Source organism: Lycorma delicatula, chromosome 1 (assembly GCF_047948215.1).
Source record: "Lycorma delicatula isolate Av1 chromosome 1, ASM4794821v1, whole genome shotgun sequence".
In the NCBI taxonomy this organism is placed as follows: Eukaryota; Metazoa; Arthropoda; class Insecta; order Hemiptera; family Fulgoridae; genus Lycorma; species Lycorma delicatula.
In genome coordinates, this window is record NC_134455.1 from 331,983,922 (window position 1) to 332,010,837 (window position 26,916).

Here is a 26,916-nt window from a genome sequence, read left to right on the forward strand (position 1 = left end):
TCAATGAGGGCTGGTTACTGCAGTTAAGAAAGAGTAAAAAAATCCAATTTTTTTTGGTTTTGGGCTTTTTTGGATACTCGATTGCAATCGTCCAGTCGATTGCAATGAAAAGGGGAGGTGTGCAACTAGATATTACAACAGTCCTAAATACAAAATTTCAACATCACACGGCTAATCGTTTTTTACTTATACGAGATACATACGTACGTACGTACAGACGTCACGCCGAAACTAATCAAAATGGATTCAGGGATGGTCAAAATGGATATTTCCGTTGACATTTAAAAACCGAGATTTTTCGCGACCACAATACTTTCTTTACTTTGTACAAAGAAGTAAAAAGGAAAAGATTCTTACTCTGAATTCAGGAAAAGGAGCTAAAAAGAAGTTCACGAAGATTTGTTAAGGTTGTGGCTCCAGTACGTGGTTCGCACTTAAAATTGTAGCATCATAATGTAATGTAAGAGTTTCATTAATTAATAAATACAAATGTAAAAGGTTAAATAGAAATGGACCGAATGCGTGAACCTTCACGAAAGAAAATTAGATTTTTAAAATATGAATATGAATAACAAAAGGCTGAATGAAATGGATAGACAGGAAAACAGTGTGAAAAAGAGTGAAGCAGGGCAACTTTAGAAGGAAGGCGAACAAAAAGACGAAGATCAATTAATAGGTGTTGTTGCTTTAAAGTTGGTTATATAATGAGACGTATAATAAGAAAACATTAACGATGATGACAACCTTTTTCAATTTCAATTACCCACATATCTCAGGAATGATTGACCTGACACTGTACAACACTACACTTCATTTACACCTTACCACCTTACGGTGGTTCCGGAGGCTAAACAGCAAAAGAAAGAAAGATGCATTTAGACCAACGACTTTCCAACTTTTTTAATATTCTCAGTATAATGCGATTTGTCTAACCCTACGAAATAAAAATTTCTCTCGGCTTTGACCTAATCATTTGAAGTGAGGTTTTGTCTAGCGAGCCATTTTTTCAGGTTTGGGAAAGAACGTAGAAGACAAATCCAGTATGGTACATATAGTACCATTTTGAAGCCTACGGTTTTAGAGCTTTGCAGCAACAACCTGACAGGTGTATACAGCTTCATTATCATGGTGAAAGAGGACTTTCTTTTTGCCCAGATGTAGATGTTTATCCAGAATAACATCCTTCTATTGGTCCAGAAGTGAAGCGTAATATCCCTGGTGATGGTGCTACCTTTTTCCAGGTAGTAAATAAACCCTACATCACGAGAATTTCAAAAAACCGTAGCTATAAATTTTCCTACAGAAGGAACCGTTTTTGCTTTCCTTGATCCATTTTCACTTCCTCCTACCCACTGCTTGGTCTCTGGTGTTAAAGGTGAATCCATGTTTCATACATTTCTATGAAAGCTCAAAGAAACTCAGCGGAAGGATATTTAAATAAACACCCTTCAGAGTGTTCAGTCGAAGTGTTGATGGTCTACTATTACCAAATGCCACACCCATTGAGAGGAAAGCTATTTCATACTCAAAACATCGTATAAAATGTCAGTGTTCCGTTCCACATCGATCTGTCCGGTGCTGCGATCTAGTAGGTGCTAGCGCTAACCGTAAGGTGAGGCCGTACTAGAATTCTACGTTAGAATCCCGCCCAGTGCGGTCGCATATTCATTTCGTTCGGATGGACAATTAGTGTTAGTTATATTCTACTTCAGGATCCCGCACAGTGCGGTCGTGTTTTCTTTTCAATCCAAGGGGACTCATAATTTCTTGATAATGTTCAAGTACAATTATGACTAAAGTGTCATACATTCTTAAGTTTAATGTAACTATTGTAATTTAATTAAAATGTCAAGGGTGACAACAAATTAAATATAACGATTTAAGAAGAACATAGCGTTGCTTCTTTCATCATCTACCATCTCATCAACAAAAATACAGTCCACACTAGCTATAAATTCTACCATATCTTTTTAAGGTGGGGGCCTGTCAATTCGGGGACCATTCAATAAAGCACCGTGGATATTTGTGACAATTTCCGACGGTCTAGAGGTTTTTAAGATCCTGAGCGAAAATCATCGTGAATGTGCATACTACCACGTTTAAATTGAGCAGCTCACTTTTTCACCGTTGAAAACAATCAGGAAGATTCTTTGAAATGGATTCTAACTATTTTTGGATATCAGTCGGAGTTAACCATTTAAAAAAAAAAGTGTTTTATAACAGCTCGAACTTCAAAATGATTTATTTTTCAGAAAACTTCAAAACTTGTTATCTTTATTCGAGCGCCACAAACAAGCAACTAAACTCACGCGTCTCAAACTTCGCAGCACGCAATTTAAAGAATCACATTTGATAAATATCATAGTCTTTGGTCATAATTGCCCAATCTCTGTCTCTGAATGAGAACATTCTGAACGACCTTGGCAAATGCAAATATTTATTTGTTCGTAAGGTTTTAAAAAATATATTTTAATTTTGGTTGACTTATCGTTTCCTGTTTCAATCAGACAAAATTGTAAAATCAAAAATTTTAGTCCTATTTTTTCAAGTGTAATGCTTGTAAAAGAAATTTAATATTTGAAACTAGGGAATACATTTTTTTAAAAAGGGAGTAGTGTATTAAATTAATCTCGTTATACGTTATTTTTAATTACATTCTTTCTTAAAAATTCAAACTAGTAATTACTTAAATTTAAATGGGTAGTAAGAACTTGATGGATCGGGTAGTAGTAGACCATTATCAAATTACGCCGTTTAAATATTATCGTTTGTGGTTTTAATGGAAAGAAACCACACTTTAGCTAAAAGGGGATAAAAAAAAGTGTAATATGACAATTATTTTATTTTCTAAACTATAGAATACATGTCTCCATTTTGTTTACAGAGTTGTGTTACAACAAAAAAAGTGAACATTTCCAGTTATTTGTTCAGAAAGTCATTATTTATCTTCAGTACCCAACAACAGAATGTGATTTTTTTCTTATACGATTCAAAGGACATTCTTTTTTTATTAATAGATTAAATAATAACCTGAATTAAATTATAACCTTCATGCGATCAATTTTTTACTGAAGCAACCTTAAACTTTCTGCTTTTACTTCTTATTTCTTTCGTTCGACACTCGCTGTATTACACCGTATTTTGATTACTAACGAGCATTTACATCGTTCTGTTTACACGCTCTTAATTCCTTTCTTTCTGCATTATGTTCTTTTTTCCTTCGTACTCTATGACCGAGCCGTCCACGGTTGATTGATTTCTTTTATTTGACCCGATTACAAATGGCCGATTCATTACTTTTTACAATTTAATGCTCATTTGTTTCTTTTATTTTCAAAGGGTAAAATATTTTGAGGTCTTCTCGTAATTTTGCATTCACCAGATGTCGCAAGAAATCATTAAATGAGATCTAGAATTAATAATTTCAATAAATTTTATAAATAGAAAAGACAATTCACAAATTTTCAACATATTCATAGGTCTTATTAATTAATTAGGTTTTTAACTAAAAACTTTGGAATTAGACTATAATTAAATTCTAAAATTTAAAATCGCTTAGCATGTTTATAACAATCATAATTTAAAATTAATCATAAATGATCTTTTTAGTTGCTAACTCTCTTTTCATATATTGACATTTTTATGATTATTCAAAAAACACACACTGAGCAATTTTATCGATCTGCATAAAAGATTTTTGTGTAAGTCTTGATCCGGTTAAAAAAACAAATATGATTCAGTATATAAGAGAAGAAGAATCCGTGTTCGCATAAATTTTTATCTAAATCATTACTTAGGCTCTTTAATAATTATAAACCCAAAAATGCAACTATCTAAATCAAGATTTAAAAAAAGATTGGGGCATTTAATAATTTATCCAGGAAAAGCACAGAAAATGAAAAATAATTCTGAAAATAGCTTTTTTTATAATTTTATTATAATTTTACTGAAAACGTTACATACGTGCGTATATATCTGAATCTGTAAAGCAACTTGTTCTGATTGACTGACTGATTCATTTACGCCCAGCAAAACTCGTTGAAGATAACTTGATGAAAATGTATGTATGTTTTTATTACGGTATAACTGCACACTAAAAAAGGATTTTTTGAAATTCCGAGTTTAAAGTATTAAAATAGATTTTGAATTTTTTTTTGAAACCTGGCTATTATTTTTTTAATTTCTTGGTAAAAAATGAAGAAAAACTTTTATCAACTTGATTTTTCATGTAAATATCTAAAATCAAATTTTTTAAATGTTTTAAAATTCGACCTTGAAGGAAAGGTAAAAATAATTTGAACAATTATTGCAAATTTTCCACGTTTCCGACTGTACTGAACGAGATATTCACTAAAATGGGGCTTGCAAGTACTCTTTAGATAGATATCTAAAAAATATTTTCGCGCTTTTTTTTTTAATTTCGGTAGCAGCTAAACCAATACAACCACTGTTACTGTATGTGCGACTAACTGGCTGCACCTTCTTTTTTTCTTTTTTTTCTGTTTAGCTTCTGGAACCACCGTAAGGTATTAGTTCAGAGGATAAATGAGGTTGATATGTATGAATATGAATGAAGTGTAGTTTTGTACAATCTCAGGTCGTCCTGAGATGTGTGGTTAATTGAAACCCAACCACCAAAGAACACCGGTATCCGCGATATATTATTCAAATACGTATAAAAGTAACTGTCTTTACTAGGATTTAAACCTGAGAACTCTAGACTTTGAAGTCAGCTGATTTGCGATGACGAGTTCACCAGTAGACCAACTCGGTGCGTTGACTGACTGCACCTGCCTCCGGTTACTTACCTAAAAACATAAAATAAAAGTAATTAAAAAATTTAAAAAAAGAATCAGAAAGAAGTACGGTCACTTCTTAGTGGTGTTTGGTAATGTTAAAACCGGGTAAAAATATTTTTACTCGCACGAAGTACGGGTAACCAGTTTATAACTAATAATTTTAAGATGGGGCTGACTATTTTGAAATCCACATTCTTAGATCACTCGATGTTTTGGGTCTTATATTGATCAAAATGTTGCTCTGAAGAACACAGTGGGGTTTAAGGGACAGAGTCCTCCGGCTAGACGGAAGGGCGAGCGAAGCGAGCCATCGGCGGCTAAATATCCCTGATCGCGACGGGGATGATCTATTTTTTTGGGCTTGCTTGATCTAAATTTCAGATATAAATTTAAAAACCATTTTCGAGGATTTTTGAATTTCGTTTTTTTAAGAGGTGCAACGGTGTACGGTGCGGCGGCTCTACCAATACAGCCACTACCACTGTTACTGTCTGTGTGACACGAGTTGCTGCACTTGCCTCCGGTTACTTGATTAAAAAACATAGAATTAAAAAAAATTGACCGCGACGGAAAACGGAAGTAACCATATAAAACAGGCGAAGCCACGACGTGGGGATACTAGTATGTATATATATATATATATATATATATATATATATATATATATATATGACGGCAGTTGAATGTTGTTATTCAACATGTCATTACTCGCACAATGACAACTTTATTTAGTATTGTTCTTTATGCGATTTACACTTCTATTTGTTCACATTGACGTTAATAGGATAAACTACATACGAATTAATATAACAATTATTTTCTTCAAACTACATTTTTAATGAAATATTTTAAACTAATTTTGTTTGTACTCATAGTAAAACTATACAGCATAATCACGTTGAACGACTAAACATTCTTTACATTAACTCTAGATACGGTGCTGTTTATTTACGAGATGAAAGTCTGCAGGTGCTGTTATTTGTAAACATATGAAATTATAAGCATATATGTTAACGAATAGGTATTTTTTTTAATAATTGCAGGATGTAATAAAAATACTGTACATGCAGGCAAGCATGACATAAAACTTCTATTGAATGAAATTCTTCCATGCAAATTCGTTAACTATGTAGTAGCAGCAGTTTGGCACAGGAAAGCCTTTACCGTAAATTTTGTCACAGTTGTTCCACAAAAAGTGTTTTTTGTTTTGAAGGACGAAACAGGATTTTCGGAATGTTATTAAATTTGTTACACCGATCTGGCGTTTCCTGGGTCGTACATGTGTTTGGATATACTATGTTTTGTACTTTCAATGTAGTGTTTCACGGATCATTTTTACTACTCACACGCGCACTTGCGTCAAACTTTAAAAAAAATTAACATACAACTACGATTTAAAACCTTCAACTTTAACCAAAAAAATTATATATTCTGTTATTCGGTTTATATGTATTCCAGCTTATGTATACTGATTTAAATCGACCTTAATCAGATTATTACTCAATTGTGAAAATAAGTCACGCCTACTAATAATAACTGAGATGCACCATTATGAAAATGTCACTGTGTAGAGATCATTAACGATTTAGTATTTTAGAATGTCAGAAGAAAGCCTGTGACAAAAATGCATAGTCAAAATTAATACTGAGTGTAGGATTTTCAGAAAATATCTTTACAACTACCAAATTAGTAAAAACATCTTATTTCGAAAAAATAACAAGTATTTAAAACATTTAGAATTAGAGAGTACATATTGAAAGATGAAATGTATTTATATTTGATACTAGTTTTTTAAAAAGGTTTATTTCTACCTTTTTATTTCTTATTTATTTTTAAAACTCTTTCACTAATCGTTCATCTGTTAAGAGAAATGAATTTACTGTTATCCTTCTCAAAAAATGTTCATTTATAATAATAAATTTGGTTTTTATTAAACAGAATACCTCTATAAAGAATTACTTTAGCGATAAATGTTTTTAAGAAATAACAGTGATTTCACACAATCCTGTCGTAACTGTTATATCGGATTCGATTTAGTGATATTTTTGATAAGGAAAAAAGGTTGGTTATTGGACGCTCTAAAATCATTGAATATTTGTATATTTTTATTTTATTGTTCGTTAACCGCAAGGAAACACATCTGAAAATGTTTGCGAAAGCTTGAAAGTGGAATATCCTTGAGATCTTTAAACGGTTTATACCTTATTCAAAGTAATATATTAGATTACCGTTAATTTTAAAGTTAAAAACTTAAAATTTAACTATTTTTTAGAGATCTTTTCAAATTATATTTATTTGAAAAAATTGAAATGAAATTTATTTTAAAAATAAATATAAATTTAAAAAAATTAATATTTTATAAATTATTAAAAAAATCCTAAAGTAATAGGTTGATTTAAAATCATAATAGTTATATGATTTTTTATATTAATTAGCTACCCGTTAGTTTGGATCGTCAGCTTTGTTGGGATATTGGTTTATTCCCTCTAAAACCCTAAAAGTGCATGAGTCTCATCAAATTTCTCTAATTGCATTAGCTGAAAATTAGATCAATTTGACCTTCGTTTAAGATTTAAAGATAAACACTATTTTAATAAATTTATCTTAAAAACCCATTAAAATTAGTTATAAGGATATAAACTGTTTATAAAGATGGAAAGTTACTTGAATAACCTAATATTTATGAAACATATTTTTGAGATGATTTATATGTTCTGTTGTCTAACTTGAATTAGAAAAAAGATTAAAAAAACCCGGGTAATGTTTTTAAAATGGTTTCAGCTCTATTCTTTAAAACGAAAAATTCACTATAAGCCCGCTAAGAAACAGACAGTTTAAATTAGGACCATCAATCTCACCCAACGAAAATTAGATCTTAAACGTAAGTTTTAATCCATTAAAAGAGAAAAAAGTAAAGTTGGCAGCATTATTCGTTATTTCTGTAAATTATTAATACACTTACGATATTAAGTTCTGACGATCTTATTATTTCTTTCCAAGTGCTGATTATCAGATTGCCTAAAATTTGTAAAAGTAGGTTAAACATTTAGTCGAGTGTAACTATGACTGCCTATTTATTATTTTAATGTATGAATTTTTTTAATGATATTTTATTAGATATTTGTATAAGAAGTAATTGATTTATTACGCTGCAGCATATACATTCCTCTTTGTGAAACACAAACCTACAAGATTTCCCACTGCTTTCTTTTCTGCGTCATTCTTGTTAAAGAAGCTTGACTTCATTCCGAAAACGCTCTTCAAATAAAATCTAACTTTCGCGTATTAATAATTATAACTGCGCGGTGGAAGAGCAAGAGATTGTTCGTTCCGTGCAACCTAATTTGAGGTGTAAGAGATAATTGTCCGAGCAACTAATTAGTGCAGCACTGTGTAGCTTTGATGTTGCTCTAATTGTTTCTTCCGTCCAACGCATTAATGAAGAGGATTACATACCATTACTAATTTAATATTATTCTTCATTTTCGTTGACACTTACCCGGCAAATTAAATTTATTTTATTTATGATTCATCCTTTTCAAGTTCCACTGAAATTTATTAAGCATATCTTGCCGGTATGCCAGAATTAAAAGAAAATAATTTGAAATCAAAAGCGAATACAGTTAATGGCTGTACTGATCTTATTGATTATTCAAAGCTTGTGGTAATGTGTGCATGGATGTGACTGTTTTAGAGTACTCTTGTTAAACGAATTTGATTGTTCAAATACTCATTTTAACGAAGAAAAACCCGAACACACACACCAAGGTTATATAAATATAACAATGTGCAAAGTCAGATTTCTTCAATATATTTTCAAAAACGCTTATCTTAAATAAATCATATCAGTAAAAATTTGGAGTAACAAATTGTAAGGTAATCTAATGGTGACACCTTACAATAATCAATACTTTTAAGACAAATTAAGACAATTACTAAAATATCAGTTGCTAGGTGTGGATGAACCGGTTAGAAAAATATCTAATATATAATATACAAATAAATAGGTTGTCATAAAAGTAAAAATTGTGTAGGATATACAACTTTTTTTTTTGGTGACAGCTTGTTTCTTTCCAATAAAAAATAATGATGCGTGGGTTTGTTTGTTGTGCGGGCTCACATTTTTATTTTAGCTGCTATTGGCGCAGAGCGGACCAATGGTTCGTGCACTGAGCAGTTGCGCGCAGAGCACGAACGACTTATACTTGATACGAACGATTTATATAAAATTAAATTTGTGTTTTGGGAATAAAAAAAGGAAAACATTTGGGTTAGAGCTGTGTTAAAAATCACAACTCAAGAAACAGCTAAAAGTGTTCAGGATTTTGAAGGTTTTCGTTGTAAAAGTTATATGCTAAATTCATGAACGTCATTTAGTTTCGATTGGGAAAAACATAAAAATAAACATCAAAATCATGTGTAATGAAACATAAACCGTGTAACATAATCGCGGCGGGCCGTAGGCCCGTTTTCCCCCTAGTATCATCTAAGTGATGTCTTCTGTTACAGTTAAAAAACAAAGTAACAGTGGTGGAAAACTAATTTATAAATAGTATGTATGTAATAATGTATTTTTGACTATCCAGTACATGACATTTTACCGGTTTACAAATGAAAATGACTAAATTTCTTTCTTTCACCGTTACTGTATTTATAATAACTTTAGTTTATGTGAGTGACATAAAAGATTTAAGGTGGGAAAAAGTTGGTGCAAAATTACACTCGCGTGTAATTTCACGGGTAAGAAAAGTTGGTGCAAATATAAACTACTCACTCGCCGCGATTAGCCTGGATAGATAATTCGAGAGAAAGTACATTTAAAATCTTTTCTTTTACAATGTCACCAACATTATTTCAAAATAACATCTGTTAAGTTTCAAACAACTTGTAATGTTTGTTAAGAGATCAACTACAAGATTTTCTCGTAATTTTCTGGTAATACTGGAATTATATTGTCATACTCCAGCAAAAATGTAACTCAATTTTCAAAAAGTGACCAAAAATTCTTTTTTTGGGAACGATTAAGTTTTATTATAAATCATTTTCCGTTACAGGACAATATATCATTTCTTTAATAAACATTTCATTCTAAAGCTCAGCGAAAAAATTCAGATTAACCATGTAAATGAATTAAAGTTTTATTACGTAAATTGTAGAATACTAATGAGGAATACTAATTGTAGAATAATTTTAACAAATGAGGTCTTCGATAACTAGTCTAACACAAAATTTTTAATTTATTAATAATAACGTTATATGACATTAACGGCCGATTGAATCAAAACCTCCTAGAATTTTAAGAAGCTTGTCGGAAACGAAATTTGGTGAGGAAATGGTCAATCATTTATGAGAATGGTCGTCGAAATAGAACTTTCAATTGTTTAGTAATAAAAATAGTTGATATAAATAAGAATAAAATAAGTTTATTCATTTTTTTATCGCGAACTAACGCTAGATATTAACTATCGACGTAAATTTAATAGATACGCCTCCTTGAAAATATCATCTCAGACCTCCATTCAAGTTTGTGTCTCAGACCTTTCCTCAACCTAATGTAGATTTAAACTTCAGTAAATGTAGACTTAATGTATTTTTCAAAAATCTCATTTCAGTGTCACAGTGAAAAGTGTAAAAAAAAGTAATCTAATTAAATATGACGTTATTTTCAATTCAAAACAAAAACTTGTAATTATGTGAAATAACCGGATTGATATACGATGAAACTGCCGTATCCAGCAAAAAAGCAAAACAATATTAAAGCCAAATTTGAATAAGAATTATTAAAGTAAATCGGTGTATAAAATAGAACCTGATGAAAAAAATTGATTACAGCACTTCTCTTATAACTTTTTCATATAGTATAACTTTGATTCCTATTATTATTCATTCCAATAAGGAAACGTAATTACTCACATCAAGTGCAATTTTCAGAATCATACTTCAAAAATAATCTTGCTCCATAATCGACGCATTTCGATTCATTGCAGATTATTAATTTGTAGCTATACATAATACAATTTACATTGTACTATTTACATAGTTCATTATATTACGATCGTCTCACTTCTATATTGTAGAACTTACTTCAACCGAAAGGGAACTGCCGTATCACCTAACTCATTACCGGCTATCGCTTGCCAAATTCCCTCAGAAAAGCAATTCCAAAGGAGGATACCTCCCCAGGATGATCGCCTCTGCTTTCGAGGTGAAGTTAATCAGTACTGTTCTCAGTCAAAAATGTTTGGAACGCAAGTTGAACTTGTGCATTTCGCCGTTACACCTGTTATAAAATGACGGTTATTAGGTTATATGCAGATTTACAAATAAAATTATGACAATATTTTTAAAAGTTTATTGTCGTATTTCATTTAGCCTTGTATTTTAGTTGTGTATTTAATATAACAAGAAATAGTAGCAAAATATCATATACTACAACGGCTAATTAACAATTACTGACAAAGCAGGAGAAATGAGATTAAATGAAATCGTTAGTGCATATATAAAGTGCGCGCGTTAGGTCAGCAGGATCTACGGAGCGGGACGGACTTCTACAACAGGAGTGAGTAAACGTAGTAGAACGACAAGAACGTTACTGAAGTTTCATTAACTGTAGGAACGGCTTCGTCTTAAGAAGAGGTGCTTTATGATCAAAACTTCACATGTGTTTATCTTTATTTAGCTTGCTGAGTGATATAGTGCAGTGAGTATCATGATATGTGAAAGTAATATTGTGATTTAATTGTGACACAAATCTGTTTTTTTTGTTTGTTTATGTGTGAATCTGCTTGCAATCAGTAATAGTGACCGACTAGTTTTAATTGCTTTGTTCAACAGGATATTCTTTCGCAAAAGCAGTAGCGTTATAATAAGGTTATTTTGGATGTGTTCAGGACAACAGGTTTATTTTTCGATTGTATGTATTCAAGAGTAAGGTAGGGCTGTTCTATATTATGCCGGTAGATAGTGCCAGTGTTGGATTGCAACTACTGATTTACTATAAACGTAGTATGGTTTAAAATTAACTCCCGGTTTTTTGAAATCTAATACAGTAAATATGATAATGGTAGTTATTAAATTCATCACATTTAATGTGCTCAAGAAATAAAAAAATAGTTTTTATTTATTTTTTAATAAAATTCTTTAAAAATTAGATTTCAGGGTTTTGTTTAGATATTTTTAGCACAACTTTTTTTTTGAAACCTCAAGCCGTTTCTTTAGCTACATTATCGTATTTTTAGCACGGCAACATAATGCTTTATCTGAAACAAATATTTGTACCATTCAGGTTTTTGTGGCCTACGATCAGCTGTTACCAAGCCTAGGTTGCAAAAGAAGGAATTTTAGGTTAAAAATGACAGATTGCTCCCTTCCCGCTAATAACTCATGATTTGTTACATTTTGCAAACTACACACATCATTCTCAAACCATCATACACCAAATTCTATGATAAAAAATGTTTTGTTAGAAAACACACACGCGAGCGCGTGTATTACGCGCATGTATTTAAATATATATATGTATACATATATATGTATATATAAAATACAGATTTTGCATCTAGTGAAAATGACTTCAGATTAAAAAGAAGAGTTGCATTTTAGGTTTAATTTTCATAATTAAGATGATTCAGCTACTGTTTTCTAATTTTTGTAAATAAAATAATTAATATCATGGATTAATATTAAAGATTTTTATTTTAAATCCACATATTGGTGAACCTAACATTTCTTTCATTTGATTTCATCTGAATGTTTTCATCAAACGAAAGTGATTTTCAAGAAACATGACTGACTTCTAACTTCTAGGAATTTTTAATTAACCTGATATTGGTGTACGAATGGGCTTTAAGAATAATAATATTTTATTATGATTTCATTGATTAATTATATGAGCAGTAGTTAGTAACACTCACGGGATAAAACAAAAATCTGATAAGTTTGAAAAAATTCAACTTTCTTCATTTTGACAACTGTTTTTTTGAAACCTTGTATAACGTATTATTTTATAACCTTGTTGCAGAAATTTGTATAATATTGTATATAATCTATTTTTAACTTCTACAAACTATAGGACGTATTGTGATCGCGAAAAATTTAGGTTTTCAAATTTCAACGGACATATCCATTTTGACTATCCCTGAATCCATCTTGACTAGTTTCGGTGTGAAGTATGTACGTACGTACGTATGTATCTCGCATAACTCAAAAACGATTAGCAATAGGATTTTGAAATGTTGGATTTAGGGCTGTTGTAACATCTAGTTGTGCATTTTCCCTTAGATTGCAATCGACTAGATCAAAAGTATCAAAAAAAGCCCAAAATCCAAAAAATTAGATTCTGGACTTTTTCTTAACTGCAGTAATAAGCCCTCATTGGGAGCATTTTAACGATATATCAAAAGTGGTACTTAATTTCACTGGTTCCAGAGTTAGCCAAATAAAATTCTAATTAATGAAATATTCGGATCTTCGAAGGGGAAGGCACATCGGTTCGAATCCGACTTCATCTAATTTTTTTAACTTTTTTCTTTTAACTTTATATATATGTATATTGATTTATTAATAATTATTAATCTCTGATAGTAAAAAAAAAGTTTTACAATCAATAACAGTTAAATAATAAATTCAATAAACAAAGAAAAATATGAAAAAATATCAAAAGTTATTAATGAAATAAAATTTCATGTACTTTTCAATTTAAAAACATGTATATATGTAATTTAATAGGCGTACAAGGAAGTCATGTGGTGTCCACATGAAATTATTTACTTTTATTTTATTTTTTCAAAAATACATTTTTATATGAAGCTTATTAATGAGTTCCAAAAATAATTTAACTGTTCGATTAAAAACAGTGTACACAACTTTAGTTTTCTTTTCAATTAGGCATATACCGAGCTAGTATTACTCTCTCTCGGTTATTTATACAACCGAGACGAGTAGTTAGGTGGTTATTTCATGAAATTCGGTACAGTGTTTCCGATTAAAACGGCATAAATAAACTCGGATATCTCTAGCCAGTCATATCACCAAAAGACGTAACCCTCCAATTGTCATCTTATATATTCCTACAGATCGAAAATAATCATTTAAACGGAGCGTTCAGAATAATTTAGTACGTTAAAAACTACACAATTTCATTTAAAATATGCTCTCATATCATTTATGCTTATTATATTTACATATTAATAACACATGTTTTTTTTTACAAAAAAAAATATTTTAATGTTTCTTCTAAGTGTGATACCATTTCTTGAATTGCTTTTCAGCGTACATTACAGATCTGTAAGTACAATTTTTCTGTCACCCTTGGTTTTAAATAAATTACACTTCAACAAAAATTAAGGGAAAATATAGATAAAATCTGTAAAATTTATAATTTTGCACGGCCGTACATGTATGTGTTAGAATGATTTCGCTGATGCTTTTCTTTTATAAATAGCCTCAGGCACATCCCGAATTAATGTCCAACAGTAATAGGCTAACATTTTAATATTCCATTTCCCTTAATAGCGGCTTTTCATCACCGAACGGTCTTGGTGGAAACGTTCACCGTGCTCGTCACTTACGTCTCTGAGGTTGTCCGGGAAAAAATCCAGATGTGAGTGAAAGAGATGTATTTTCAAAGTCATATTACATCCCATATCTCTGTATGAAGTAAGAAGTTGATTAACAATATCGTGGTAATTGTCAGATTTTTGTTTGCCGTGAAAACGTTTGCAAAATTCTTTAAATGAAGCCCAAGTTGCACTTCCTACATTATTTAGCATCGAGTTAAATACATCATCTTTGACCAGCTCTATTATTTGAGGATCAAAAAATATTCCTTCTTTAATTTTTCCTTCACTTACATTCGGAAATTTCTGCCTGATGTACAAAAATCTGGGACTATCCTTCTTCATTGTTTTTACAACATTTTTCATTAGTCCTAGCTTGATGTGAAAAGGGGATAAAAATATCTTTTGGGTTCAACTAATGGCTCATTAATAATGTTTTTCCCATTTGAAGTTAAGATTTCTCGTTTCTTCCAGTCTTTGGTAACATAATGTTTATGCCTGCCTAGCTTGGCTGTCCCATTCGCAAAGAAAACACACGTACTTAGTATAGTCTAACAAAATAGCTATAACTTTCAAATCGCCACATATGTTCCAGCTATGTTTTTATAATTTATTTTTCAAGAACGTCTTTCATGACATCGTATGTCTCTTTCAAATTAATACCATAAGAGATTGGTATCGAAGGAGATTTGTTACCGCTGTGTAGTGGAACCACTTTTAAACTATACTTGGACGAATCTATGAAAGGCGCCAGTCCTCAGGTTTATGAACTTGTCCTAAGTGCAACATAAGCTCATCAATATTTGTGCAATAAACCAATTTTTTTTAATTAATAAAGTATTGAGAAAGTCCTTTTTGTCAACTTCGAAAGCCCGAAATTTTTGCATTTTTTAAAAGTAAATTCCAATCTTGCAGTCTTGATCCTAACAGTTCAACTTGATTTTTTTGATAAATTTAAATCCCTAAACAAGTCATTTAATTCACCTTGTGATATAAGATGTGGCTTATTGGAAGATAATTCAAAATCAAAATCATGGGTGTCTCCTTCATTACTGCCTAATTCTTCATCACTGCTTTTGAAACATACATTCAGAGGTGGCTTAAGAACTGGAATAATTTCACTGTGACGTACAGGCCTGATTGCAGATTGCAATGAAGGATATTTACAGAAAGTTTAGATTTTTTAGAAATTCCAGACACACTTGTTAAACAAAAGTAACAATCGGTGACATGATCCTTTGGTTCACGCCAAACCATAAGTACACCAAATGGCAAAGCCTTCAGTGTACCTTTCAGCCATCCTCTTACATATACACAACAATTAGTGCATACTATATGAGGAGCCCATGTCTTATCCTGATCAGCAATTTTACACTGAAAGAACAAATGATATGCTTTTTTAATTAAAGATGTAAAGTATTTTCTATTTGATTTTACGGTAAACTAAGCATATACATAACAAAGGACATCCACATCATTTACACAATTTCGAGGCATTATGACACTGCACTGCTAACAAACTTAAGACAGCAATAAGACTGAACAAAATTAATTCATTCCTAAATCCAGTGCTTAATACAAACAACACAGCTGTTTTTTCAGCTACATGTTTTGACCTGCACAGACATGATTAATTTTGTCCATGAAGGCTCACTCTTCAGTATTAGATATGATGTCATAATATATTACTATGATATGATTTAATCCTTTATCTAGTATTGTTTATTTAGCTTACAAATTATGTTAACAAAGTTAAACAATAAAAAATGAGCTAACAAAATACAATATAGGAGCTTAAAATGCTAACTATATATTAAAAAATTTAAATATTTTTCAAAAATGGTTTCAAAAATTAAAAGCATTTTCTAAATGAGTAAGAAAAATTGCTCGGGAATATTTTATTCCTATCTCATTCATAGATCCCATGAGTCAATTAAATTCAAAATTCAATTAAATTGTTTCAGAAAAAATTCAATAGAATTAGTCCCCCAAAATAGAAGCTATTTCATCAGATTGATTATAATTAAACATATATATATATGTATATATATATATATATATATATATATATATATATATATTGCAGTACACTTAGAAATACATCCATACAACAGTATTTTGTAACCAAAATCTTCTTTATTCTTTTTGACTTAAAGGACTTTAAAATTTGGAGAAATTGAAAAATTCGAGAACGGTTTATTTTTTATCGGTAGCATACGGATACGCTAAAATTTTTAAAGTAATTTTATGTAAGGTTTAATTTTTAGTTATTACATTACTATTTTATGAAAGTTATTTTAAGTTTTGTAATCTGTAATCAACAACAGAAAAATAGAACTGGTTAAAATCCATTTTTAATCGATTTCACCATATTATACAAGCAGGATCTGTACAGTACCCCTATCTTAATTATTTTTGTTTATTAATATTCTCAAAAATCATTCTAGATCAATATGTTTGACTTCGTATACAATTTAAAAGTTCAGCTTACTTTTTTCTGACTTAAATTACATTAACAAATGATACGTAATAAATATTATTGCTGATGATATTTCTCAATGACCATTCATAGTAGTAACTGTTATATTATTTTTAGTGTCAGGTATACTGTTGGAATCATTCATACTCATTTCAGTTTAGCCTTTTTTTTAATTTATTTATGCCAACCTAATTATTACAAGTGATTTAACAAACAAAGATCATTCCGGAAGTTCAGTTCGTAGAGCATACATTGGTAATACCAAAGGTCATCTATTCAATTTTCGACGTAAATTTGATATTTTTCACTACACAAAACATTCTAACCAATGACATGTTCAAAGCGCGTAATAAAATCTTTCATTACTCGTGCACAAGAATATTAAATAAAAACTATCCGAATAAAGAATATTGCTTGTAATATGTTCCACATTATACGGCGATGCTCCCGCTTCGGTTGGGTTTTTCAATCTGATAAAGTCTACTTACAGGTGTAGGTAATGGCATCCTCTACTATTGCATTCTATTCTATTTTAATCAAAGATAAAAGCTTAGAAATTATTTAATTAGTAAACGACATCATTATATTCGTTTTAATTTTTATATTTTAATCATCATCAGGTAAAATCTACCGTATTACCGTTTACGTTTTAAAAGAAAGTATTTAATTTTTAATATAAATTATTCATAAACGATGAGATTAAAAAAAAATGTTCTCATATTAATGAATTCTATCTAATACACTTCGTTAATTATAGTAAGTGTGTTAAATCTATTGTGCTCCGATTTCATTAAATATAAGCGAGCTTTCGGTTTCAATTCGGCTAAAAAAATTAATAGAGCGGTGTAAGTAAACAAGTGAGAAGAAATGTAATTGCGACTGTGACGCGCTGAAGGTCAGTACATCTCTTGTCTGTCCGGTTTGCGATCAGCAATAGTAAGTTTACCACACGAGCGAGATAATTTGTGCTCTATTAAACAAAGATACGATGCCGGACTATTTGGCCGGTTAATTTCAGGAGAGGCGACTTTCGCTGTTCTATTAAAAGAAGAAAAAAAAATCCTACGAGAAAACACATTCGTAGACGCTCTCTTACATGTACGAACATACATATGCGCACAAGCATCTCAACTCACCACGTTAACACGCACCCATTGTTTATTTAATGAAACAAATACTGCCTTCCTTCGAATTTCTCTCTTTTTTTGTTGAAATAACTTTTGTGTAATTTTTATAACAATTATAGTAAGACTGTTTATTTCCGCACAAAACGCAAACAATAAATAAACATACATTCTTAAAATAACAATAAGAAGTTGCTGTATTCGTTAATTAAAACTTCAAATAAACAATTCGATTATATCTTACTCAGTCTATTATATTTATTTTAGAACATGTCCACAGTATTAAATTCACTTAGAACCATATTTTAATTCGACACAGTCGTTTTCATTTATCTTTGTGTGATAAGTTACATCAAACGAGTAATTGCTTTTTGTCCAAACGTCAAAATTTTTCAATAATTAATAAGTCGTTGTTAGGTCCTAAAATCTAGTTGCTGTATCAGAATATTATATATTCCCGAAAATAACTAAATTCTCATTTTATTCTTCGAATTCCAATTCCTACTAAAGTTTTTATCCTCTTTACAATACATCTAAATTTTATTTTTAAACTGATTTATTTAATTTTTTTATCCAAGGATTTCTCAGTTTTGGTTTTCCCATTTGACTTCATAATGGAAGGAGTTTGGAAAACTTTTACTGTCGAATGCCGTTTTTATTACCGATCAACTAGAATATATCAGCAGCGGATTATGCAAACAAGAGGCCCTATTCATTTACTTATCGCGTACAATGCTACTTATATTCTGTATTCTATATTAACCTTATGGAAACGTGACTAAGATTACTGATATTTTATTTTTTAAACTAATTTACAACTGAAATATTTATAAATATACATGAATTAAGCTACTCACACTTACTAGAACTACATGTGTTTTTGTACTTAATACTCGTCTAATTTTATCTTAGGTAACATCTACCGGTTAGACGGATCAACTTGGTTCATTAGCAATCCTTCTAGTAGAGTGATTCAGAACTTGTTCAACTTTAACGAAGATTATCAAATTAAATTTAAAAAAAAATCAATCTACACAATATGTAATAATAAATATTACGCTTTGTTATTCTATAAAATTGTTACCTAGAAGGAACTAGTATCCGGGACGTTGAAATGAACATGCTATTTACACTGTACTAAAATAATGTAACGAAATCTCAAGTTTTCTCAAATTTGAAAGTAAATCCAAGCTATGGCTTTAATCCTCTCATTTCGCTCATAAATTAAGGAACTTAAGCACCTAGATGTAACAATTATTAATAAATACTAATCGTTACAACAAAAAAAAACTGTTCGATATTTACTTAATAACTTAATTTGAACTCGCCCGATAGACTAGTAAATTACAAATACATATCTAATTTGACTTCATTTAATTCAATGAAGAAATTAAACTACGCTATGTTCAAATGGAAGAGAAAGAGTTAGCTCATCGTCATGATTGCCTGAGTTCACTTCGTTAATTTAAGTCTAGATGGTGGCTGAGAGATGATCGTTTTTAAAAACAACTCGTAACATTTGTAATACGTACTGAAAAAAGACACTCAAAAACATGCAAAACCTAAACCTACGTATCTTTATAAGTTGAAAAAAACTCTTTACAAAAAAATTTGTTTAAAATTTAAAACTAGACCTCTGTAAGAAAATAAATAAGTAAAGTAAATTGTAATAAAAATATAAGAATTGATAATAATATGTTAATTATTAAATAAACAGTATTTACTAAACAAATGAGTGGCTTGTATTAAGTGGTGGTAAACGATCTGAGTTGGAGATTTCACCGGTTTCGATGTTTTCAGGCTGAATTTACGCGTTCTATTGGATTCCCTCAAACGAAAACAGTTCTATTTTTTGTTGTTATTCTAAAAGAAATATTAAAAATTATCTTTTAATAGTGTTTCTTAAGTACTGTTTATTTGAAAATTAATTTGTTTATTATTTATTTTAGATGTTAAATAAGTAGTTCAGATTTTAAATGTTGAATATTTATTTTTCCGATTTATTTCAATATCCGTTTAGTGTTACGCTTTATTACTTTTACATCTATCTATAAACAAGTATTGCTATTTTTTTCTATCTTTGTGAATACTTAATGAACGATCTTTATGCAAGGGGATTAAGGTAACGGTGTAAGTGAGATAACTGATAAAAAATCTCATCCCCAAGCCGTAAATATAATCCAGGACCTTCTGTATATTGTTCAGTCGTTCAGTAGGCAGAGCCGTAAAAGGTTTTTGATTCATATTTTATTTTATACTAAATTTATTCGATATTAAATTTTCTATTTATTTTAAATCTCATTTAAATAATTTTTCTAGGTACGGCCGCGTGAACGTGGTAAGGTGGCTTCTTTGGCAGGCGGAAATGCCCGCTCTCGAGCGCAGCACGAACGGTGCACTCGCGCTGCATTATGCTGCAGCGAGAGGTTGCCTCGACTGTGTCAAACTATTGGTGGATGCATCGACCGAGCTCAGGTAAGACATTTTAAATTTCATCAATTTTAGTAAACGTTCACTTCATAACTAGCCGTATCTTTATACGGCTAGTTATGAAGAACTAGACTAGTTATGTTTACGATGTTAAGCAAATAAACGCCTAACATCATTAACATAAAGGGTTTACAGTGCTTCATATAATTTATGAACACTAAACGTAGTAGGCTATAAAGTAAGTTTGAAATACAGCGAATTTAATTTATAAAGATGCAGAACTAAAAGTCTTATTAGTTAATAATAGTTTAAATAAAAGTTTACAGAAATTACCATCGGTTGGATTTTATGGTTTCTTAAAATAATTAATTTCAACTCTTACAAACGCTATTCTATGTTATTTAATTATAATATTAATCTTCCATTTTCCTCATAGATATCTTAATTCCCATATAATAGAACAACTATATCCGATTAATAATTCAAAACCTCTTAGGAAATAATGAAACAATAAGTACACATATATATACACAAGTGTTTATAAAAGCCGTTTCAAGAATTCAGCGGGTGGTTGCCCTTCCTGAAACAAAGGAAATACTTTAAATCAACATATGTCCCGAAAAGCTTATTGGCTATCGGCCATTTTTTATTTTCAACATAAAAATTTATTGCTTAGGAATGGTTAATCATATCAAGCTGAAATTTTGCATACAGCTAGGGTAGCTAGAGATTTACTTGAATAAAAATAATGAACCTAATCTCTAAATTCATTTCTGAAGGATGCCGGTAAACATTTTTATTATTAATATCTTTGCAACCGCTGGTTTATTAAAAATGTTAAGTTACTACAAAAAAAAAAAAAACAGTTTTGAAGTTTATGACAAAGAAATTGACGCCTTATTTATTCAGATCTGTTCATAAATAACAAACAGATTTATGGAAAAAATTCTTAAAGTGAGTCACACTAGATTAAAAAACCAGTTTTTTAATTTCCTCCCGATTAAAGTCGAATTACTCGACACGATCTCAACTGGAATTATTTTATTAATTTCACCACGTAATAAATTATAATAATTTAATAATATTGAAAATATTACAATAAAATCACGAAAATATTGTAACAAAAATAATATTAATATTGAAAAACAATTTGCATTATACTTTTTTCATTTAATGAACAGAAACTGTTTTTTTTTTTTCAATTAAAATTTATTTAACATCAATAAAGTATTGTATCAGATAATAAAAAAAACTACAATAGCTGTTCGAAATCGCGGCTCTCATTCAAAATACAAACATCAAGGCGTTTTTTCATTGATTGCTGGACTCTTTCAAAGATTCTAGGTGTCTGAAGGATCCTCTCAATCCCTTTTAGAATTCTTGTGCGCAATTTTTCTATAGTATCCACGGAGATTGTATAAAATCAAGCGGATTGAGATCGGGAGACCTTGCAGGCAATGCTATTGGGCCTCCTCGACCAATCCATTCGTCTGGATATGGTTCATTTAGGTTATCTCGAAGGTGTAATCTGTAATGAGCCGGAGCACCATCAAGCAATAATCACATTTTGTTGCGTGTGTTAGTCGCAAAACATCGAGTAAAGTTGGAAGATAGCCGTCAAAAAATGTAAATATCTTTCATAATTGAGTGTTTCAGGTAAAAAACAGACAAATAAGTGGTCACCCAGAATACCAGCCTATACGTTTACAGAAAACTGATATTAGTGATCGTTCCCTGAAATTGTTTGAGGGTTTCAACTGGCCATATGCGCGTGGTAAACATGGCCGATCTTGTAAAGTTGGCTTCATCGGTAAAGGAAATATTAAAAAAATTCGGATTAATACGTTTTCAGATAAGCCATTGGCATAGCTGAACACGGTGAGTATAATCTCCAGGTAAAATCGCTTGTACTCGCCGATAGTGATAGTCACGGAGTTGCCAATAGACTGCTCATGCAAAACCGTCCAAACTGTTGCATCACTAAAATTGAACTTCAAGGTCAGCTCTATATTACTTTTTTCGGTATGGTTATATATTTCATCTGATACACCCTCCTAGAATTCGGGTTTACATATTAAACTTGGTCGTCCTGATTTACGATGTCTTTCTTGTTTCAAGCTTCCTGTGTCTTTAAGCCGTCTATGAAGGGATGAAAACGTGTGAGAAGGTAACACTTAGTTGGGAAAGTGTTCTTGATACACTTCAAGGTTGTTACAATGTGCGAGACGGTACGTTAAATGCATATCAGCCATTTGTATGTTAGTATAAATATGATTCACATTACCTGCAATAGTGGATAAAATAATGGTAAAATAAATTAATTAACTCATATAGCACAGATCAATGTATTTACTTGGTCAATAGCAAAAGACAACCTGGGTATTAGTGTTTACTCGCATTTACATTTACAGCAGTGGCTTGTTAATTACGTCTTATTTAATGTAAATTATTTTTCAATATAATATTATTTACTATTATTATATTTTCATGATTTCAATAATATTTTACTTTATTAAAATATTATATATTTTATTAATATTTTATATTATATATTATTAAAATATTATAATTTATTACATGATAACATTAATAAAATTATTCCAGTTGAGATCATGTCGATTTATTTAGTTTTATGCGGGAGGAAATGAAAACTGGTTTATTGATTTAGAGTGACTCACTTCAAGAATTTTCGCTATAACTTTGTTATTTATGAACGAATTTGAATAAATAAGGTTATATTTTCTTTGTCATAAAACTCGTAAGATTTTTTTGTAAAACATAACATTTAAATAAACCAGCGGTTGCAAAGATATTAACAATAAAAAAGTTTACTGGCCGCCATTTTGAAATGGTTCAGAAATCAGGTTCATTATTTTTATAAAAGTAAACCTCTAGATACCATAGCAGTATACAAAATTTTAGCTCGATACGATTAACCATTCCTGAGAAATAAAGTTTTATGTTAAAAATACAAAATGGCCGATAGCCGGTAAACTAAGCGTTTTCGGACGTGAGTTGATAACCCACCGGGTTGGTCTAGTGGTGAACGCGTCTTCCCAAATCAGCTGATTTGGAAGTTGAGAGTTCCAGCGTTCAAGTCCTAGTAAAGCCAGTTAATTTTACACGGATTTGAATACTAGATCGTGGATACCGGTGTTCTTTGGTGGTTGGGTTTTCAATTAACCACACATCTCAGGAATGGTCGAACTATGAGAATGCAAGACCTATACTTCATTTACACTCATACACATCCTCATTCATCCTCTGAAGTATTTTCTCAACGGTAGTTACCGGAGGCTAAACTGGAAAAAGAAAGGACATGAGTTGATATAAAGTTTTTTTCTTTATTTTAAGTATGTGCTTTATATCCGCTGAATTCTTGGAACCATTCTTATACGTTATACGTTCTTATTACTGTATATAATACTAGAATATTAGTTAGTATCCGATTATAGTGATAGTTATGCAAAAAATAAACTCTCCGTATTTTTGCTATCTGCTAATTTTTTTACTGTTTACAAGAAGCAGTTTGTAATTTAATAAATAGTGTTAATTCATGGTGGTCGATAGTTTTACCAGCCGATTGAGTAGGCGATTAAAACTATTGAAATATGCTATGATCGGTAAATTACACGGTAAAAAATACAATTTTTATTTAAAAATATTTTCTCTTTGACATGCAGTGTCATATGATATTGATACCGAAAGAGTTAATTTTTATTTTATAATATTCACAAAACCGTAGAGGAATGATTTCATTTTTACCAGCTTTTTTCTGTCGCTGTCTCATTTCTAAGACCATTCATTTAATTATTTGAACGATTAAAGTACACCAGAAATTTACAACGCATTTAAACTTATTTAATACGTAAAAGTACATATTTTTTGTATTTTACCCTTGCCCCTTTTATGTAATTTTTCGCTACAAATAATCTTAAAAACTATTGAAAACTAACAAATAACATAGTTTCTCCTCATACATCGAAGATCTGTTAAAATAGGGTTGTTGTTTTAATTTTTTATAGATTTAATTCTTGTTAAATCAGAAATAATAACTGCTGTAAGAAAAAAAATAACTTAAAATTTCATCACAATTCTCAGATCTATTTCCACTCATTAGATATATAAAAACATTTTTAGTATTGTATCAATGTTTCATTCAAATTGTCTTAAAATAATAATAATAGTAATTTATTATCATATTATATACAAATTTAGTTATAACAATATTAAAAATTTATTTTTAAAACAGCAATCGTCATCTAAAATTAATGACAATGGTATTGAACAAAAATATAAAATAGAAATTTATGATAAAAAGAATATTAATGATAAAGTTAAAACATGTAATAAAAAAATTATTCCAATTGAAAAAGATAAGTTACAAAATAATAATATTTATAACATTAATAATAATAATGACAATAATCGTAGTATTTCTGTATCGAAAACCAACCGACCATTCTCTCTATACCCGCGCAGTAGACTACGGCTGTCCAATTATGATTCGTCATGGCGGGCAGAGGTCTAAGACTTTAAGTAAATATTATGCAGCACCTTTCATATGTCTCACTACTAAAGCTATTCATTTAGAATCAGTTTCTTATTTGACTTCAAAGTTCTATCGGTATTATTAAAATAGATGAACCGATGACAACTTTGATGTCAGATAAGAAATTAATTCTAAATGGATAGCTTTAGTAGTGAGACATATGAAAGGTGCTATATAAGATTTACTTAGTCTTAGACCTCTGCTCGCCATGAAGAATCTCGTAATTGGACTGCCGTAGTCTACTGCGCAAGTAGAGAATGGTCGGTTGCTTTTCTGATACAGAAATACTAAGATTGTTGTTGTTATTATTATTATAAATATTAAAACAATATTTATGAGCATGTTCAATCATATTATAATAATACAATGAGATTAAATTATAAGAATAGTATGAAATAATTAAATCAATAAAAAATATTATTTAAATCAATCGTTTGAAATTGATAGTAGGCAAAATTTATGCACAAATTTACTTGAAGATTTCCTTACGTTTAGATTTAGAAATTATACATTTTTTTTTGTGCCGGCTAGGTCACAAAATGATTGGATATTATTCTTCATGTTTTTAAAAAGTTATGTAAAATTCTCCTACCTGGTCTACCAAATAATCTTTTATTTTTTGTAAAATATTAGTTGAAGAGCATTCAGGCTTCAAATTCCAGATGCAGTGAAGAGTAAGTTTCTTTGATAAATTTACAATACCGGTTGTCATTCGCCTATAAAGAGCATAATAAAATAATATTTTCTTGGAAACAGCAATCTGTGTTAATATACATATTTATTTTACACGCACGAGCTGCACGATCACATTTTCTCAATTTATGTTTCAACACATTCTACCATTATGTAGAGTAACACATTCTTAAACTGAATAAATTTGAATACCAACCGATTACAGACTAAATAAAGGATTGTGTTTGGCTACGTCATCGATCGATGACTGATCAGTGGTTTACGCCTACAAAACAAAGTGTATGCAGATTGATTACGTAGCTATAATTATGATCGTCTATATTGAAATAGGAAGGAAGTTCATAATTTTTAAGGTTGAAATAAGCGAGCTCGTATTTTTGTGTGTAAATAAATTTCTTAAATAAAGGAAGTAGATATAGTTTCTGACTTATATGCGTTGATTTTATTGATCGATATGACAGATAATCCAGTTCTTCCTTCCGTTTAGAATAATAAAACATTTTAAAACACCATTTTTAGAGTTATTAAGAACTGAAAGATTGAAAAGCGAAGTGCTAAAGTAACATATGATAGATCTTTTAAAGAGAATATTCCTACAAGGCGTAATCGGAATAAATCACATATCTTGAAAGTTTATTTTCAAGACATCTTTTTATTCTGGAAAAACTTTGTTATCCTCTTTTGTTTGTGGAAAATTAACTATTTAAATTATTGTTATACAAAAGATAGAGTTTCTTACTATAAGAAAATAATGAATAACATTTCCTCATATTAAGAAATTTTATGTTAGATCGTGATAAATTTCTCGGATTTGGTTATAAAAACTGCCCTTGGGTTTTTCGCTTGATGGTTTAAATTTCAGTTTTAACCGAGTGTAAGCGTTTGAAATAATTATCCGTAAAAAATAACACGATCATTTTAACCACGATAAAAGTATTTGTATGTAATTTTTCTTCTATATTATGAACTCTAGTGATGCAAAAAGGATCTATATTTAAAATTAATAAAAAAAATCTATAAATATGCTTTTTCTTAATATTGCCACAGATTGTTTCAGCGAGGTAAATAATTAAAAAACTAATTTAAAAAATAAATATCTTCTATAAAGAGGGAAATTGTTAAAGATTGTTTCATTGCCTAGTTTTCTGATTATTGTCTACTTGGTAGTCTGATTGAGAAATTTTAGCGATATTAGATACCATAAAAGGTTGCATAATGAGTTTAAAAGGAAAAAAAATATTCAACAACTTTTTTAATAGTTTTTCTTCTTTTGTTTGTTGAA

The 26,916-nt window shown here is 30.2% G+C and overlaps 1 protein-coding gene across 1 annotated transcript in view; it reads left to right on the plus strand.

The window, feature by feature from the left end:
- f (espin protein forked) overlaps positions 1-26,916 on the plus strand; it is a 200,261-nt gene that overhangs the window by 51,810 nt on the left and 121,535 nt on the right. The window contains exon 2 of the mRNA XM_075382154.1: positions 20,279-20,434. Within this exon, the coding sequence (XP_075238269.1) occupies positions 20,325-20,434 (110 nt within the window). The 5' untranslated portion in view covers positions 20,279-20,324. The remainder of the gene's footprint in view (positions 1-20,278; positions 20,435-26,916) is intronic.